We start from the raw sequence: 20,330 nt of genomic DNA, 5'->3' as shown, positions 1-20,330 counted from the left end.
GAGCCCCTTTACAGCCGAAAAAACTGCCGCTATGATTGTCTATGCAAATTGTTTAAGATATCCGGGATGAAGGCAGTCCCGCGTCTTTTGCGGTCGTCGTTTCGCGAAAACCGACACGCCGGAGACTATTGTCGGCAGTGGCGCTCAACCATCTTATTCTTCTACGGTCTTATACATTCAATAATTTCAATATCCAATATGCATTACGATCGTCTGCATTATTTTATCAGAATATGATATTTTAGAACGGGATAACTTTTTATTCATCATTTTATTCAACGGCGCACGAGAGACATCGAATGTTTTTTAAAAATAATTTATAATCGCGCAATGTGTGTCGGCTACGTTTCTTTGAATAGACAAACGCGCAGAAATAAGATCTGTACAAGCTACCTGTTGGCTTTATCGCGCTATAAAGTATTAGACATCCTGTGTTGCATCATACCTTGATGGCAATACGGATGAATTAAAGATCGTATCAAGATATATTGCTATAGCGGCGCGCGAGCGGCAAATGAAGCGCGTTTCATTATCGATCTCGATGGAAAGACGTTAACGTTTCGGTCTCTAGAACTCTACCACATGCAAGTAATGGCATTACTGGTTTGTGGTTTGCAACATGCCGGCCTTACGTATCTTAGATAGCTTATTGATTGCACTTTGCTCTCCAATTACGACAATGTAGAAATTGCAAAGACAATGTATCTACTCTTGTATGCCAGATGTAGCTTTACAATTTATTCGCATTCTGATAATTTCTCATGGTTTTAAAGTATGTTTTGTACATTTAATATTATTATAATTGGAATGCAAAAGTATTTTAAATTTAATAAATTCATTGCTACAATTTCAATTTTGTACATATCAAATAAATTCTTGCTTACGGAAAACAATTGTGAACAGTATCCAATACGTGAAATAAAGTGCCGTAAAGTGTAGAGCTAGCAAATGTGATTTCATAGAATGTTTCCATTGATATAAGAAGACTACAGTGTGTATCAGGACGAAGCATGGCCGAGGAGAAAAAGGATAGTGGACATGACAGCAAGAACGGTAAAGCAATGGGATAAAGTGGTTGTAGAAAATTGAAGAACGAAAGGAACGACGAAGTGGAAGAAGGAGTAAAATCGCAGGAAACTGCAAACTAGACGGATATGTCCCTCCCAGTAAATTAAAATGGATTATATATGTGAACTCCACCTTCAATTTTACTTCTCTCCTCTACCGCATTCTCCAACCTGCCTAGAGAACGTCTACGTCCGCTAACTAATTTATCGTGCGGAATTTAACGTGAGAAAATATTTAAAAATCGACGCATAATCCCATTTTCAATTCGAGAAGGTAATAAAATTCGCAAGAAGTTTCTGCTGAAAGATTGAATCTCTCAAGAAACGTGATTATTTTTTGAACGACATAAAATTGATATTATATTCGGAATGCATATAAATCCAAAATGATATTAAAATATTTTTCGCGTGCATTATTTTATCAAATATTAAATACAATTAGAAATTAAACAAAAGTTGGGGCACCCTTAGTGTGTACGATTTAAATTCTAAAATCTGATAACAAAAATATAAATTCTTTTTGAAAACAATAGAACATTTTACGAGCTCCTAGGGATATACCGTATAATATCATCTGAAGGCGTACACGAGAAAGGATGACGAGAAGGGAAGTACTAGGTCGGTATCCACAATTCTGGAAAGCCCAACTCCGCCGTCCGGGGAAGGTCGGGACACGGAGTCGACCATGATGTATGCTTCTCTTCCGTCTAATTAAACTTGGGGAGGGTCGCAGAGTTGGTTGGTGCGCCGGTTGTACGGACGGACGTACGTACGGTCGGACTGACAGCGAGGGGCGGATGGCTTTCAAAATGACAACCGGAGAGCGAGAGAGAGATAGAAAGAGAGAATTGGCACCATATACTGAGCGAGAGAAGGACGGAATAGAGATCCGCGCTTCTCCGCGAACGCATGAAACGGTACTTATAGCGAGAGTGGGATCACCATCGACTTCCTCCCAGGAGACTCGATGCACTTAACTTCTATTACATTATTCATACGCGGCGATAAACAATTCGCTGGAAAAAAAAGAAGACGGAGCCAGGCCGGACGTTCGTGCCGTACAAAACTTTTATCGGGCATTGGCAAGCGTCGCGATTTTCGAAAATATCGCCGAGTCAGCGTAACGCGGCAAAACACGCGAGCCTGTGCGAGAATCTGCGCCAACGAATACATAAACTTGCTTTTAGGAAATTCCATTAATCTCCAGTTGCACTCCGCCACCGTATACACGAAGTTCGTTTTGTGCAATATATCGATTATTTGAGCGAGATTATTTTCTCTTTTTTTTTTTTCTTCTATCCGTTCTTATTCACCTTACGATTATAACAAATACTATTCTCCCTCTCGAAAGTATCTTACGATATCGATATCAAAATTTGATTTTTCATATATCTCTTATCGATATATATATGTGTGTGTGGAATCTATATAAATCTATATAAATTATAATTTAAAATAAACTTACAAGAGCGCGAACACTTGTGCATGATCTTTTTTCTCAATCGTACTTTTTGATGGATTGCCTAATCCAAGCTGATTAATATCTATTCTACGGCACGCCCGTATACATTTGCCCCTATGGATAATACATGGTATTCCGAGAGAAAAAGCAATAATATTAATAGTTCCTTCAAAGTTGCGAATAATCCAAATCGAAAATGACCATTCAGTCAACAGTACGATTTTTTTTCAGAACCGCACCTTACAATATAATAATATATGCTGCATTTAAACGTCGCGTCCTACATTAAAAAAAAAAAAACATTCCTCTCAAATCTCCAATTCATATCGAAATATGCATTGAATGCAGGCGAGGCGTTGCCATCTACATTGCCATTCTATCTTTCTATACTTATTTTGCAACATTTATATATCTCTACATACGCGTTAGTCCTAACACCGAAATTATATTGCAAATCATTATAATAGTATCATAGAGATTATTATAAATTTTTATTTTCTGTGTGTATGTGTGTGTATGTTAATGCATTCAATCTTTCTCGCAATTTTATTCCTCGCAATGTGTTTATCCCCCTTCATCCTTTACTCGTATCTTTTTTCTCCCCGTATCTTTTTTTAATTTAATATTTTAATACAATGCTCGCTATGCATCTGAGTATTCGCTTTTCCACATTGAACGCTACTTATTTCCCTCTGGGTTTCTCTTCATCTATATCTGAACTATGTGTATACATACATAAACTATGTCTATTCAACCGTGCCGCGGTTGCCGCTCGGCTGCTTCCCGTCTACCGTGTCAATGCGGACTAGCTAGCTGCTAGGAAACGGGACAGACCATTGGCGCGCCCCAACAAATTCCTTGGCGCGAGACGTCGCGCGATTCCAAATGTTTAACCAGCTAGATTAAACGACGGCGAAGCCGATCGGTTTACACGACCTGGAATTCTCGACGGCAATGCTCCTATACGACAGGAAACCGGTATGAGCGACGATCGGCATATTCGCGTTAGACACAATGAATTTATGGCGAATACCACTTTGACATGCCTCGATTCGCCAAGTATCGTCGAGGAACTTCGGAGTATATCGTATAATTTTCCGTTGGTTATCGAATTGTTAATGTGCGATGTATACTCAAGTTTGCTTTGCGACAAAATCGCGGCAGATCACTCGAGGTTCTTATGATGCGCGCATCGTTACAAAGGAAGCAGTAAATTAGGATATTAAACGAAGAAATGTAAGATCGTAATTCGTTCGGCGAAAAAAGGCAAAATGTCGGGGAGAGGCGCTTAAAAACCTTGGCACTTGGGTAAATACACGGCCGGCTCGCGCCAGTTACTCTTTTAAGGTGTAATATGTATCCAGTGCACCGAATGAATTCCGGACCGCGGTATAGTCGCTTAATCGCTCGTAATAACGCCGAGACGAATGCGGCGCTCCCCGAGACGACCGCCGGCGAAAAACCTCCGTAATTTCTGGCGGATGGCACCGTATAATCGCTCGCGGACGAGTCCCGTGAGTTCTGATGCGTCTTGAATTTGACGTTTTTTTTCGTCATTACGGCAAACACATTTCTATCTTTTTACGACAATTCGATGAACTTCAAACGTGAGAAAAGCGAGGGGCATTCGTATATTCTTTCTTTCTTTCAGTAATATTTTAAATTCCACAAATTTTAAATTTTAATATATATGTTTAATCAAAATTTTATCGCTAAAATAATTATAATTTGAAATTATATTTTAGCATAAGTAAGAATTAAATAAAAGTAATATTAAAACAAGAGCGCGTTATTGTCCTGCGATAGATACGTATAAGAATTAATGAGAAGGCAAGGCACACCAGGGATTAGTGCGTGCATATCGAGCGAAAACTCTCTCCGTACTCCCGGACGTACATCGAAACAAACTTTGAACGAATCGACAGACATCGAAACTCAGTCGTTGGGGGATGGTGCATCGAGTCCCGATGCCACCGTCGATTTACACTAAAATCCTTTTAACTTGGGCATCGCATATGTGAGGGAAAGAGAGAGAGAGGGGGGGGGAGAGGGAGAGGTCGTTAATATCCGCGAGAGCTCTCGACGACGCGATTAACCAAGCGGCAAGAGGAGCGCCGACCACGGACTCGTCTTTCTACGAGCGAGCGCGGTATCGTCATCGCGCAAACAACGTATATGCATTAAACCATGAACCCACTATCCCTGACGTCATATCCAATACACGTTCGGGGGTTGCTGAAGCCGCGATACAGTACAGGGAAGCGAGGAGAGGGGAGAACGGTAGGTGGCTGCAGGGTGGTTTCGAGGGTAGCTGCTAACCCCCCCAGTGCGGTAATGGCATTAACCGAGCTGCAATATGATTACCGCTCTCGCAAGGTAACCTGATCACACCCGAAATCTATGGGGTGTCCGAAGTACGGGAGAACGAGAGAGATAGAGAGAGATAAAGATAGAGAAACTTGTGCACAGTGAGGGACAATGTATTGCTTGGAATAGCCGCGCAACGTTACGCAACTGCGGCGACCGCCGTCGACGCCGGGGTTCGGCTGGCGTTCTCCCCCTTAATCGCGTTGCGCTTTTTGCGGCTCAGATTACCCGTGAATCATTAGATACTCGGGGCCCCGGTAGAATCGAGAGCCACCACTACCACTAACCGTACTACGGATCATTCCTTATCTCGGTATTACGAGATTAGCCTCCTGTCGTTTCTGTCTCTCTCGCTTTCTCTTTCTCTCTCTTTCTCCTGTTTTTTAACTCTTCGCCTTTTGTTCGACAGAGTGTGCTTTTCTCGCTAATTGCCCGCGGATTTTGACATTGACACGTGCCGAGAAACGTGGAGTTCTTTTTCTCTAAAAGCTCAACGAGAAATCTGGATAGGGTCGTAAAGATATAAATGTGTCGTTAAAAAGAAGCAATTCGTATTTTTACATTGAGACTGAAATAGTTTTTTACACTATTTGATCAGGTGACGAAAAGCTATTAACGATTTGAACCACGAATATATTCAACGACACATTTTTTCTTATTCCTGATTATGAATAAAATATACACGAAAAGATATATTCACGGATAAAGTTGACAAACAACAATCCGTTATTTCGACGGCGATATCGTAACGCTCAATAGATTTCGAAAATAAGAAGCATCCTCGATGTGCTATATGAGAAAGAAGACTTACCGTGAGATGTTGAAAGAGCCACGCCCTGAGGATGTTCGTCGCGACTTTAGGAAAGATACCCCGTTTCTTTTGGTTTTTCTTGCCCGTCGAATCGTCGTCTTCCTCTCCCGTACCCTCGCCGCTACCGATACTCGCGTTACTCGCGTCACCTGCAACAGTAAGAAGGGAGCCAAGGTCACCACGTGCTGTCTCGGTAAATAGTCCAAATTCACCATAAAAAAATTCCTGATTTTTTTACATCTTTTCTATTATAAATAAATATCACGTATTTTTTTAAATTATTTAAAATAACATTTCAATTTCATTGTCAATGAAAATGTGCATTAGAGATTAGTTAATTTTAACAAGAAAATTTGATGAATAAACTAAGTAAGAGAAATCGATTTCGAGTCGCGATTAAATCGCGAGATGCCTCGCACGTCGAAGCAGGATTTCCGACGCGTTTAAACCGCGCTCCGATTTTCGGTCCATACCCTGGTGGGCGATAACTACCTCGACCCTAGGGCTGGTTCCCATGCATACAAACACCATTAAGCCACCCGCAATCACCCAGCCCCCTTCGACCCTGTACACACGCTCCGTTCTCCGGCTCAACCGCGTACCCCTGCCTCCTTCCTTTCCACCCTACTTCGCCTGAACCCCGCGTGCATTAATTCCCCGTCATTTATCAATCTTAGCTTTTTAATTGCACAGTCACTAGGGACTCGAGAAGCGGGGCAGTAATGAGAGATATTAAGACGCTTTTGGTTACGCTCTCCGATAGAGCTAATGTCATTTTTTTCATATTATCGTTTCGAGTTTATCATTTTATCGTACGCTGTGCACATAAAGTTGCTTATATGTGCTTTTTTTAAATCTATTATTAATATATTATAAGAAACGTGCGCTGTACACACATTGCAATATATATTAAATTTTATAATATGTATATTTACATATAATCTAAATTCTTATTGCAGGTAGGAAGATATCTCATCAATCGTAAATTTTCATTTGGCAAGATGTGCAATATTACAGGTTACACGGTTGTGATGATACTACGAGTATAGTCGTTATCGTTGTGACGTGGGATTGGAGGATGGCGATTATGGAATAAAATGCAATTTCGTTGGAATTCCGTGATGTCCCGGCGAATCAATCTCCCGGACGAGCCCGGGCGCCGGAAGTTCGAGGTTCCCTTTATTCCTTCTCCTCGCAATCAGCCAGAAAGGAGGGCTACTTACGCCAACGGATTATAAATGACCGAGCCTTATCGTGGTGCCCAAGGCCCCGGTTCCCAAGGTTCTATCGTAACAGAGAGATCAGGGTGAGCCCGGCGCTCCCAGGGGGTTCACGATGACAGGTCGCCCGGGAGCGCCGACGACCCACCCCTCTCGCTCGCCAAAGAACGGTCTCGTGCCCGAGATTAACTTTGAATTCGTCGAGCGAACCGTCGTCGGGCGAGGGATGGGCGATGGCAGGCAGGCAGAACGAAAAATTTGTCCGTCGTAGGAGCGAACGGACCGGAACGACGGGAGATCGATGGAAATCGGTGCCGCATACCATGTATTCTCGCGTATGTCGCTTTCCCGAATCGCTCCGGGGGAGAGAAAACGAAAAAGGGCGTCGGATCTGCGATCTAGCCTGATGGGCATTCATCGTGTCGCGACGCAATTCGATCCGATGATCCGTACAAATTTTAAGAAACGTTTAATTTTCCACGGTAATCGAATAAAACTTTCAATACTGCATAAAATATTTGTAACTGTAATTTGCAAACGTAAAGAATTAAATAGAAAATCTGGCTAAATCTGGCACACAAGATATCAGATGCGCATTTACGATCGCTGAAAATAAGCGGATAAATTCCAAGACGTTAAGATAGCAAAGTATACGTCAACGTTATGAATTCGTTCGATTAGTTTCACGTAGATCGGCGGACTCTGATGGTTATTTTTTTTCTCGTTGACCAAGCTTGTTTTCCATCCGGAGCCTAAGACCCATTGGCGACGGTCGTTGCGCATACGACAAAAACGACGTTAGATGTCCACCCTCTCTTCGACTCAGAAGCCCGTTAATGGCGCGCCCGCAAAGTCGAATAGGGCGGCCTGCGAGCTCATAGAACGAACGGCGGGTGGCTAGCGGAATAACGGAATGGCTAACGGGAACGTCCCTCTGATTGCAGTTAATTTACTCGCTGAATCGGGTTAATGTAGCGTACCGGTCGTACCGTGCTGTGCCGTGCGGTTCCGTACGACGGCGACCTATCGGTATCCCGGCGAAAGAAAATGGTTTCCTTCGCCGGAGTATCGTTCATCGTGCTCGTCGACTCGGACCGAATTCTTTTTAATCGCGCAATAACTTCTTGCGCGATTAATTCAATTTCGTAATGGCGAGCGCCATTATCTAAATACAGTCTACCGATTTCTATCTTGGAGGCGGAAAAAATTGTAAATCGCGCAGAAGAATGGTAATTGAAGTAAGTTCTAGAACACACCTGGAGACGTAATAATTTATCGCTAGCGCGTAAAAAAAATATCTGCGAGGCCGCATTGGAAAAATATTATATTATGAGAGCAATAATTCATTCGGATAACACGGTTTCCCTTGACAGATCGTTACAGATCTTATTTAATTTTAGAGATAGTCGGCTTTAGATACGTTGATGCACATATGTAATCCAGCTGCACTGGTATTTCACGCGCGATCATCCGCCCACGTAAGCTGTCATCGATAATGTAATGTCGTTTCTCGTCGTCGCAATCGAACGCGCGTCGTGGGATCAAGATCCTGATCGACGACGTTCTGACACGAGACAAATGTGAGCTTTATGTATATACAAATATTCAACAATATTATTATTCAAAATACTTTATTTAATATCCTCAAACAACTGATTATCTCGTCTATTACGTCACGAAACTATATCTCTGCCATTATCATAGTCGTGTGATCAATGGATATGGTTACTCATATCTCGATACGCGAGTACACGAATACCTATATCGCATTTACGTTCTTGCCGTAGAAATTGATAGCGCAAAGCCACCTACGCATCTCGCGATCATACGATAATCATATATATCGACGAGCAGGTATTCTACGACCGAAGGGTGTGATACAGAACGGTAGCACAGAAATCTACCGATTGGCAGTATGGGCACACACATGCTCGTGCGTAGCACGAGTGCGTTCATTCACACGTGTACTCTCGCGCGTGCTATACAACGCGTTTACGAGGACGCTCTCGGTGCAGGCGGAACGGACGTCGACGGGGGTAGAAGCCATATCGTCCGCGTGTTGATTTACGCGGCGTACCGCGCATTTTTACTGCCGCGTTATAGAGATTTAAGTGCGGCCAATTATACGTTTATGCGCCGTCTCCGTGTCTGCTCTCTCTTTCACTCTCTTTTTCTCTCTGTCTCTCCTTCCCTCATTCGCTCCTCCAGCTCTTCCGACTCCGTTCAACAACGCTTCCGACCAACGCGCGAGTGCCCGGAATGACGCGTCCGGTTTCTTTCTTCCTTTCTTTCGACCTGTCGCAGCTATACTTAGCGAATGGAAAATGGGCGAAGTCTCACACACGTCGGCGATAATCTATTTCGAGTGAGCCAGATCTATCACGGTGCGCCATTCTCAACATCAGAAACTCTTTGCTAGACGTATATCGCGGTGACGGCGGTAATAATTAGTCAATTCCGATTTCCGTTTTAAACTAGAAATACTAATTCGACGAAAGAGATGAAATACGCACGATCGAATTTATAGCCGTTGCTAAATTTGCGTCGAGAATGTCGAGATCCGTGCGAGACATCTTAAATTTAGAAAATGTCCACTTGTATAATATTCTCTGTATATCTTTCCTTCCATTCGTTCGTGTAACACCCAACTATGTATACATAAGTATATTATAGAATTACATAATTCACTAGATTCGAAAATGTTTGGAAACTCTCCGGGGAAATCGATAGACGATAGATGATCACGTTGGGAAAAAACGTCAAGCCGAGAACATCTTCCTCGAAGACGAGGCCGCAGCCTCTATTTAGGGTGGCCGCGCAAACTGTCGAAATAACCAGCGCATATGGCCGCCGAAAATAAACTCCTCCTTATTCCCATCCCGTCGAAGCGAGGACCGCGCGCTCGTCTCTCTCTCTCCCTACCTCTCTTGCCTTCTCTCGCATTTGCGTTTCTCCTCTTTCCATCCTTCCTCATCAGTGCTTCTTCCCTACTACACGCTTCGAACTTTGGGATCGCATACGACTTTAGATGCGAGCTCGAGACTCTCCGATATATGAGCGTGTAGGTAGAAGACGTACCGGATACCGAGACATTTATTTGTTGCCACATCGCCGTAAGAAGGGTCGTTGGGCGAAGGGTGAAGAAAAAGGAAAACCAGAAAAAGGTGGGACGTCGTATACGCCTCTTCAAGTATCGCGTTTCGCGGTCACGAAGACGGTGATACGCATTCCGCGATTTAAAGCTTGATGATATCTCGAAGGGAAATTTTATGAGCCACGATATAATCCATCGCGAAAACTATCGATCGTCCTATCGATCGGAAAGAAGAGGCATCGACTTTCGGCGACGAAGAGCCTTCGGCTCGTGATTTTGCGCGGCTGAGAATCGCGGGGAAGGTCGTTGCACCAAAACACGCTCTTCTGGCTCATGTTGATCCGAGAGTCTTCGCGGCGGCCTCGTCCGGCGACCGCGAAGGGGGATAGGGGTCCCTCTCTTCCCGACGATTCCCAGACTATTTTTGACGATGAAATGTGGCTCGCCGGTGTTGCCCGCCGCGAGAGGATCGTCGCGGTCGATTTCACGAAGCGCGCGCATCTGTGCGATGCGTAATACGAGCGCCGCTTAATCCGAGAATCTGCTTAACCGGGAGATTAATCGGTGATTGTGGATGAGATGAGGCGCGATGAGGAACTCTCTCTCAAAGTCGGCGCAGGGAGATCGTCGCATCTCGTGAAGCTGGTCGATGTGAGAAGCGCACTTTGTGCAAGTTTGTCTTACAAATGAGCCGCACGACGCATATAATTTAGTGTGCCGCGTTTGCGCGCGAGCGCGCTTATGCGTTTTGATTCACGTGCACATTGGCAAGTAATCTAATATAAGCTTTCTTCTTCTCATCTACTTGACATTTTTTCATTTTTATTAATTTTACTTATTGTATCTTCTAGCCATAAAAAGGTAAACGATAGTAAAATCGAGCATTTTAATATTCCAACAAAATCGAAGATTGATCTCTCGATAGGGTCAGTTTTTATTCATAAAATTATAATAAATTTTCATGTTCATTAATATTAACATTCTAATGATTATAAGTGACGTATTCATTGTCGATAAAAATCTAAAGAATTTAAAGCTTATAACGCGCAGATTCATCGATTCACGGGAGAGGAAAATCTTGGATGCTCTCTCGAATTTCTGTAATCCCAATGACGCACGACAACGTATCGGCGTGCTGCGGAACGAAGAGGGAAGAGACCGAAATATCTGCCTATCGCTACGAGCCGGGACAAATATGAGATGAAGGGACGAAGAAGCCGCCGGAGAGATGTCGGAGATATGCGGATTAACGGATGGAACGTCAGCCTCTCCTTCGTTCGGCTCCCTAAAAGCATCGCCGCCTTTCGTTCCGCTCGCTCCAGATATTATTGTTATGATAGAGTTTCGGAGTTTCTCAGGAATGTCACTCCCGGAGACTCGCGGAACGAGAAGTGGCGATCCCCCCCGATTCTAATTCCTCCGCGATTGTTTACACAGAGGCGCGGGAGAGGATCGCGAGAGCGCGACGAAAATGTTGGTATAGAAACGATCGTTTGTCAACGACCGCCGGCCGAGACTTCCCCGATTTATCCGACGAAACAAAGTGTAAACTCGTTAAAAACGGCACCGACGAAAAAAGAACTTTCGACATCGAGAAGCGGAGTTTCCCGGTGCGACGTAACCGCGCGGACTCGTTTTCTCTTTGCCGGCGGGCATCATCCTCTTTTCGTCGACCGCCGCGAGGTGCAAAACGAAAGACACGAGTCACCAAAGCTCCGTGGGTGAGAAGCTAGCGCGTATCGCGGGATTATGGCGATAAATAAAGCGCGCAAGGCAGAGAATGAGAGAGACACACAAAAATAAAAAGAGGAAAAAATGTGAAGGAGTAAATACGAGCGAGCGAGCGAGCAAGCCAAACGAATGAACGGCAGAACGAAAGAACGAACGCGGTTGATTGAGACATCGGTGGAGCAGCTGTGACAGTTATCTGATTCATGGACATGCCAAGTGTATTTTATGCCGTACGACCTATGAATACAGATCGATCGGACAGTGCGGTGCGATGCGGCCGGCCCCGAGAAAATCATACGTGCGCCTCTGCGTATATGGCTGTATCAATTACGCGTATATATATACCGAGAGTCGCGCGACACGTAGCCGAAGAAACGACTACGGGCATTAGAGCTATGGAGAGAACGACGCATTGGGATTCATCGAGCGTGTCTCTGCTACCAGTTTCGCGAGGAGAGATCTGCGCCGCACGATAACAATCTACGTGATAAATCGCCGATTTGTATCCGCGATGCCAGGCATCCGCATTAATCTGCGGACGCCTTTTTTAGGGATCGATGGGAAAACGTAAATAGTAGACGATCGTGGGATTTATGCGCAAAACGGAAAACAAAAGATGAATCGTCGCGCGAACCAAATTTTGATACGACATATCATTACGCTTACATTGTATAATTTTTTTTATAACTTGTATTGTGTTTGTCTTATCTGTCAAATCCAGTTTCGGCAAGTAACATTTATAAATGACAAAAATATTTAATTGTAATTTGTACATCTAGTATTTTTATAGGACGGTCTGGTACAATAATCAAAATGTTAATCCAAATAAGGGAGGAAATATGCTGCTTCGTGGATGTCGCGAGAAGCGCAGACAAATAGATAAAGCCACGATATCTCCGGGACAACGTTGCCAACGAAGCACGTACGAAGATTGTACTAATTAATGCCACGAGACTGTGCTGCGGCTTCGGTGATGTGCTGTTACTAGCAGCAGTGCTGTTACTGTGATAATTACCGGTAGGACGTGAGCCTCCGTCTTAATTTGATCTACCAATGAAATAAAGATAATAAAGATAATAAAGATCAATAGAAAATTATTTTTCTTTTCTCACTTGAAATTTTTTCCAAGATTAAAATATAAACTATTTTTTCTATGCTAACTAAAAATATTAGCGAAAAACCAATTCGACATTCATCTCAAGAATAAATAATTCAAGAAACTGAATTTTACTTTAAATATAAAACTTTGAAATAATTATTATCATAATTTATTTTTACAGCGATATTAAAACGTTTTTGATTATTTTTTAAAATTTTATTTTGCGAGTAAAATATATTTAGAATAATAACAATAAATTAACAATAAATTAATATTTAATTATGCCATCATCCAAATTTATTTTCTCGTTTTTTTACGAAAATTCTCAAAAAATTAAGTAATAAAAATAATAAAAAATAGTTTTCGACATAAGAATTTAGAGTTGGCCAATCACACACAAACTACATTTAAATGATCGTCGCGCATAACGGAGATCATAAAATTTTATCGTCGATTGAATTATTGAATTATGCTCACATGTGCAATCTTAATGTCGAATGTATGGCGGTACCACGTGCTTTACAGTTTCAAGTCCCTACAGCGGTATTCTCAGCTTTCTATTGATGCAAACGACGGACGACGCAATTAACGGATAATTCGCGCACGCAATTCGAGAATCTCGGTAACGCTTGTGTTTACGTAAAACACTTTACGTAAACATTTTCGCGCAATTCTTTCGAGTGATCGTTCGGTAAGGACATTATCTCGAGGGAAAAGGCAGCAGTAAAATCGGTCGTTCGATCAACGGTCGTAACCCACGAAAATAAAAGCGCTAATGGAAACGTGGATGCACCGTCGACGTCGACGACGTTCTCGTCGTCGTCGTCGTCGTCTTCGTCGTTGACAAGTGCGGATAGCTTTCGGGACATGTGACGAGCACGTGTCCCAAACGGGAACATATCGACTTTCGTCCTGGGATTAGTAAGCTACGGTGGTGATCTCCTCGCGCCAGCGAACTTGCCTACGAAGCCCGAGTTTTATTCTTTTTGTCACCGTGTGCGGCATCGAGACGCGTTTAAACTCCTCGTCACGCGCCGCGATGCGTTACGCTCGTTTATTTCCAAGTCTCTACACTTCTCCCCCTCGCTTCTCAAATGATAATTATAAACCAATCAAAGTTAGTTAGAAAATTAGATGGATTTTTTTTCATAGTATATTTCTCTTGTGTCACGAGAAAAAGAAAGAGAAATAGATATGTTACACAAGTTTTATCCTAATTATAATGTGTATATATAAATCGCATCTCGTATTTAAAAAATTTTATAAATTCGAATCTATCGAGGCTTTATCCAAGAATAATTTGACGGATTTGTAGGATTATTCGCAAATTATGAACGCTGCGTATCGGTTAATTTGAGCTATGCTGGCGTATCTGCGAATAAGCCACGAGACATGAACCAATTCGCTGACTTCCGCTTGGCCGAGAGTCGAGAGAAATGAGCACCGGTGGCCAGTAATGAGCCAGAAAACTGGCGACAGCTTCGCTATGCACTCTATATTCTATTACAACGAGACGGACCGCGATATTCCGCTATGTTCGTCGCACACGCACATACATACATACAAAGGATCGCGTGCTCTCGCGAGCTTTAAAGCGCATAGGTATGCGTGTGCGTAGTGCGCATGAGGGCCCATAACTCACGCGGCCGGCCCGCAGGCCCGTCTTGTTAGCGCCCCGCAGAAACCGAACTGGGATTCTTCTAACTATGATACGGTCTCCCCCAGCGATATATGCGGGGTGCCGGGAGGATCGAGATAGATCCAATGCGAGGTAAGGGGAAGGGGTGGAAATGAGCGATAGAAAGAGTACACAGAGAGGTGGTCCGGACGACGTAAAGGAAAACGAAATAGAAGAGAAGAACGGAGAAGGAGAAAGGAGGAAGAATGTAATCCCCTTCCTCCCTTCCTCCCTGATCATCGTCCCTCCACCAACGCGCATAAATGCATAGCTATCTTCGCACGCATCTTCCCCGGCGGAACGACCGTACGAAAAGAGCGCGTTATCGGTACTCCGACCTGATAAATCCCCCGAAAGAATAATGAGTCGACATTATTCATGCCGGCCCGTCAGCGTCGCTCGACCGGTCCGCTCTCTCTCTCTCTATCTCTCTTCGCTCGTCCATTTCACCGAAGGCAACGTTTCGGCACTTCGCCATTAGGGGATCTCCGAAAACGAGCGCGGGAGAGAGATCGCCGCTCGTAGAATCGGCCGGACGATATTAGGACAGCGCTTAGCTGGATCAACTGGAATTCGTTTGGGGCACGGATGGTGGGGTCGAGGCGACCGATTCGTTTGATCGATAGCGCGCCCTGACTTTTGCCTGATACCCATTCCCGGACAGCGATGTTATAGGACAACGTAGAAGAGTCATTCGCCTCACGATTTACGTGGAGGATTTTTCAAGCAAGTTCAAATTCTCTATACGGAGAGAAAACGAGACTCCCTTTAACTTCTAGATTTCTCATACTTTATACTTTTTATGATCGCAGCGAGGCATGCCAGGAATAATCGCAATAATGATTATATCACCGTGGTATATCGTAAATCTAATGAGACCTTACATTAGCAAATATGCACGGCGCGTGATAAGGATTCTAAAATAAGAGAGCGCACGTAATTTACTCACTCATGAATTATTGCATTTGTATTCTCTCCTTCTATTTCTCTCTCTCTCTTCCTCGTTTTATTAATGCTAGTAATAACTACTCTCTGCCCTTATTTGTCTAAATTCCCATCTGCGGCGTAGTCGCAACGCGAGTGCGAATTCACGGTTGCCGTGACCGCTGCGGTTCAATTTCCGTTTTACCGAGAGAAACAACGCTGCCCTGCTCTCTCCTCCCGTCCTCCGTGATGCTCGATATTACTATGGGCTAGATTCGAATTGCCCCCACGACGAATATATGTACGCTCAACACCGGCATCTACCAGTGACATTGAGTGACACGTTTAGCGCGTCCGTTTTATTACAACTTCCCCCTTTCGGCCGTGGCTCTCCCGCCAATTTGATCGTGCCATAAAACACGTGGCGACAGATTTCGGCGTTCTACAATCACGGAACCAACCCGGGGCAAACCCCCTTCGGCACTGGTCCACGCGTTGACGAGCGACGATACGAATTTTTGTGGCTTTCTCTCTCTCTCTCGTCGATCTCGGCTCGCGTTCACTCAGAAGAAGCAAGAAGAGATCCCGGGCTCCCGATACGAACGGTGAATTATCGCGGCAAACAGACATTCAATTTTCCGCGAGCGTCCACGACGAAAAATCAGATACGCGATATTCTCTCCCAGGCGTGTCAAACTTGGGGCGCAGATATAAAAGTCGACCGCGATATTTTATACGAGCATGTCGGCTATCGACCGCGTCGACGTACCCCGATCGACGATAAGACCGCGCGAGCGGTCGGCCACAAGTTGGAAGGAGCTTTTTATCCACGGCACGCATCTACGGAACGAAGAAACGACAGCGGCGCGAAGCAGACGAACGTGTAAAGGGCGAGAAAGAGGCCGGCGGTGCCCTCCTCGCCTCTCCTCCTCGGACGCGCCGCGTTATTTAGTGCCGAGCATCGCGCCGAGCGCCATGCTTAAGTGCTCCGTTGACTTACATCCCTTCGTGCCGAGCCAGACTAAAGGAGCGAAATGTTTTGTCGTTCCGTCAACGAACGTGATGGAATATCACCGAGAGCGAAATGAAGCGACCGAATTTGTTGCATGCGGTCTACTAGACGCATACAAATCATTATTATATTTAATATACGCAGTATAAATAATTTATCTGTTTCTTTTTAATAATTTCAGCCGTATCAAAATTTTAAAAAAATTATAAGATACGATAGAGAAATACGCTTCTATCTTCTAATCAAATTTAATCGCGTGATGATTATCTCCATTTCAAATATAAAAAGCATACGTTGCCGAGACGCGTGAGGGAGGCCATATGGAGATCCAAATATGGCGATTCGTCCGATCGACTGCTTTAGGTAACTACAGAACTGTTCGTTCCTAAGCATACGAGATTGGTAAGGCCGGCTGAAAACGCGAGGGTCGTCTTAACACGAGCTCACACACATGTTAACACCGGAGGAGGATGGCGCGCACGAGGTGGTAAACATCGGGAAAGGGGCGAGAGAGGGCAGTCGGTTGTGATGGAAACGGCATTCCATCAAACCAGACTCCATCTTACCTACGTCTAAGCTACAGTCTAAGCTACGTATCTCTACCTCCGTATCTTTCCCTTCTCTCTCTCTTTCGATCTGTCTTAAATTTTTTTCCTTTTTTTCTGTTCGCCTACACTCGATCGGCATGGAATTGGCTGCGAACGTATATATCTCTTTGCCGCGACCAAAATATTATGCAAAAATGTAAACGATCGGATAGTTATTTATTTGAAGGAAATGCTTTGCAACATCCAAGTTAGATATACTATCTTCTAAAATTATTGAATCGAACCGGATAAGATCAAAAGCGAACTTTGCTCTTTCACTCGATTGGCCGAAATTCTCTCGCTCGTTTTCGGCGAAAGATATTGCCTGCGGAGATCACAAAGTGCTGCGTTAAACGTAATTTTGCGTTTGAAATAGCTACAATGCGACGATTCAACCGTCGTGTTATGTAAAATGACAGTTAGCAAAGAGAGATGGAAAGCTTCTTATTTACAATGGCGTCAATTAGCGGGCCACTGTAAAAGCATCCTCGAACGAGGGTACAAGCGGTTGTTTAATGGCGCCTTACTTATGCGCTTCTCGTGATTTCTGGGAGATCGGGGATCGACGTGCAAACGTTAGCCTCCGACTGTGTGTGAGAAAGGTCGACGACGCGACGGCGAATGGGCGCGTTGACGTGGCTCGATGGATGCATTTTTAACGTAACCAAAATAGCGGCGGGAGCATGGTATTCGGAATAGCTTTTGAAGAGAGCGGCAGAGAACAAGTTAAAGGGATCTAAAGAAAGAGAGATAGTAATGTAGAAAGAAATGGACAGACAGAGAAGAATAAAGAGAAAGAGAGAGCGAGAAAGAGATCGAAAGGCAGACAAAATAGCGACAGCTGCGACAAAGACGACAATGATGACGAAGAAGACAAGCACGGGCTAGAACTTGGTACCGAATTCTACTGCGTTCTTTCTTCAACGTCTCGCATAGAAAAACGCTCTGACTTTTTCAAAAAGCATCATCTATATTTCTCATTTTTATCATAAAATATTAATAAACATTAATAGCAAATCATTAATATTGCAAGAACAAGTTTCTGATAAAGAGAGTCATGGCACGACATAGTATGCTTGAGACTTTTATATCGCAACGATGTGAAGCGAGCAAGTACAAGCTGGCATATGTAAGGCCGCGAGAGAGAACATGTTTACGAAGCTAGAAGTTCCGAGGTCAGGCAGACATCTAGAACGACACGGCGATATCGACAGTCGGCCCAAGTCGTAAACCTAACCCCTTATGGCGGTGTGCAGTAACGCCTCGCACGGAACGTCGCTATCTCACGAGAGGCCAAAACGAGAGTGAGCCGGCGCGAATGGAAGGGAAGAGTCGCGCTGTTCGATATGCAGATAGAGGAAGTAGGTGTTAGAGTGTGTAACGTCGCACGAAAGACCCATCGCGTGGGCGAAACGTCCCGTTACTTTACGATTATTTTACAGTCGACCGTCATTGATGTCGCTGCGAAGTCGCAAGGAAAAAAAAAAAAAAATAGAAGCGACCAAGTTGAAAACGAAGGAACGTGTAGCTTCGATACGTGACATCGGTCGAGGGCGCATCGTCGAAGTAAAGGTTCGTAAAATGCGAGAAATTGTGGCTTGTGGCGACCTGCGTTGCATTACACGGATAAAAGACACTATACATGTTTGATCACAACATTAAAAAATTAAAAATGTGCTATTTGTAAATATTTAATTAAAGCTGAAAAATTAACAAGTAAAATCTGTAAATATGCGCAAGCACAAATTTTTGTGCTTGCACATATTTAATGCACAAAAAAACGCAAGGAGATTATGCGTCTTACGTATCAGAGCAACAAACTTAATATCGGTTAGGAGGACGATCAACGAGGGGTCGAGTGATGGGGACCAAGGCGCGTGGATCGTACGACCTCGTAAATCAATGCGCGCTCAGATTGCGCTCGTATTAGCGCCAGTTTTACGGCGCACTTGAAGAGATAGATTAAGTACAAGCGCGACCTTAGCGCCTATCGACAGAACCAGGTTGTCGGTGGTCGCGGTGGCCGTTAACGATTAATGCTCTCGCCCTATTAAAATTAGAATGAGATATTTAAAGCGTGACTCGGCTATGATCAACCGATCGTCGATCCAGGACGTTGATCCTTCGCGTGTCAGCGTCACGTGTTCGCGTTGCTGCTGCTCGGAGATTATGTAAAAGATATTTTAAGGCCCGCGACCCCTGTCTCTCTTCTCATGATTAATGAAGAAGACGAATTTATAAAGATACCGCGCTACCGATGTCAAGGTCACCGTAGTGTCTTAACATCGCTCCGAGCAACGTCACTCGTCTTCTAGACACCACTCTCGTTCATTACTCGAGAATCTCTCTCCACGTTACTCGCATCGGACATTCAATCATCTATCTTTAACACCATGCGCGATATTTTTTGCAGCTCCCGAAATACACGTTAAACATTGTTGCTATAATAAAGGAATGTTTTATCGATACTCGGATATTCCCATCGAGTTATCAAGGAAGAAACGCCCGCCGTGAACTCGCCTACCGTCAATTTGCATCGCGCACACGCGCATAAATGTCCGTGAACGCGAAAACAACGACTACAACACGGTACCACGACTGCAACGTCGTCGCGTATGTAAATGCTCGGAGGCACCTGCACAGTGATAAATTGATTATTCCCGACCCTTCCTCTCGAGTCTCTTCCTTCTCCTACCGGCGCGGCGCGGTGGTTCTCTCGAGGCCTCTTGAGCAACGTGACTGCTCGATCGGCCTGCCTCTAGGTCGTATTATAATAAATACATAATGTCGATACTTTATATTTTACGCAGGCAGAATTTAAAGAATACCATAAACAGCACCCTTGGGCATCGAGCCTGCAATTTCGCAAATTTCTTAAAATATACGGCGGATAGACGGTCCAGTTAACTGTTGCCTATGTATTACATCGAAATTAATCTCATTTTTATTACAAACTTAAATAGGGCTGTATTAAATGTTTAAATCGGATATTTTAATAAATATAAATGGTTGTAGAATGTTAATAAAAATTTTTGAATATATTTATATATAAAATTGCAAGATTAAACTTCTCGATCCACAAATTAAATTTAAAAAATACTATATACCCAATCTCAATCTTAAATAATGAAAATTCTGCCTTTTAATTATACTACGTAGTTATTATCGAATCCGGCGAGGAGATACAAGATATAGATGAGAAATGCGGCGCGCGTGATCATGTCATTTCGGTAACCGAGTCAATACGCCATTGAAACACTCGATGCCGAGTCGTCGAG

At 43.8% G+C, this 20,330-nt stretch overlaps 1 protein-coding gene and 1 long non-coding RNA gene across 7 annotated transcripts in view; one reads left to right on the top strand and one right to left on the bottom strand.

Moving 5' to 3' along the window:
* The window catches only part of Hth (Meis homeobox homothorax), a 380,805-nt gene that overhangs the window by 145,368 nt on the left and 215,107 nt on the right, over window positions 1–20,330 (bottom strand). For 3 of the 6 annotated variants that reach the window (XM_083040066.1, XM_083040070.1, XM_083040068.1), the window contains one exon: window positions 5,708–5,856. In XM_083040066.1, the coding sequence (XP_082896192.1) occupies window positions 5,708–5,856 (149 nt within the window). Of the gene's footprint in view, window positions 1–5,707; window positions 5,861–20,330 lie in introns of all 6 variants that reach the window. The other 3 variants (XM_083040065.1, XM_083040067.1, XM_083040069.1) reach the window with 1 other exon arrangement.
* LOC145937168 (uncharacterized) lies at window positions 10,474–12,798 on the top strand. The gene is made up of 3 exons (XR_014425511.1): window positions 10,474–10,788; window positions 10,873–10,947; window positions 11,072–12,798. It is a non-coding gene; the product is annotated as an uncharacterized LOC145937168 (long non-coding RNA).

The sequence above is a fragment of the Prenolepis imparis genome, unplaced genomic scaffold (genome assembly GCF_030444845.1).
Source record: "Prenolepis imparis isolate NDT839.2.m4 unplaced genomic scaffold, iyPreImpa1.0 SCAF_6, whole genome shotgun sequence".
Taxonomy (NCBI): domain Eukaryota; kingdom Metazoa; phylum Arthropoda; class Insecta; order Hymenoptera; family Formicidae; genus Prenolepis; species Prenolepis imparis.
This window is presented reverse-complemented; position numbering and strand designations above follow the sequence as displayed.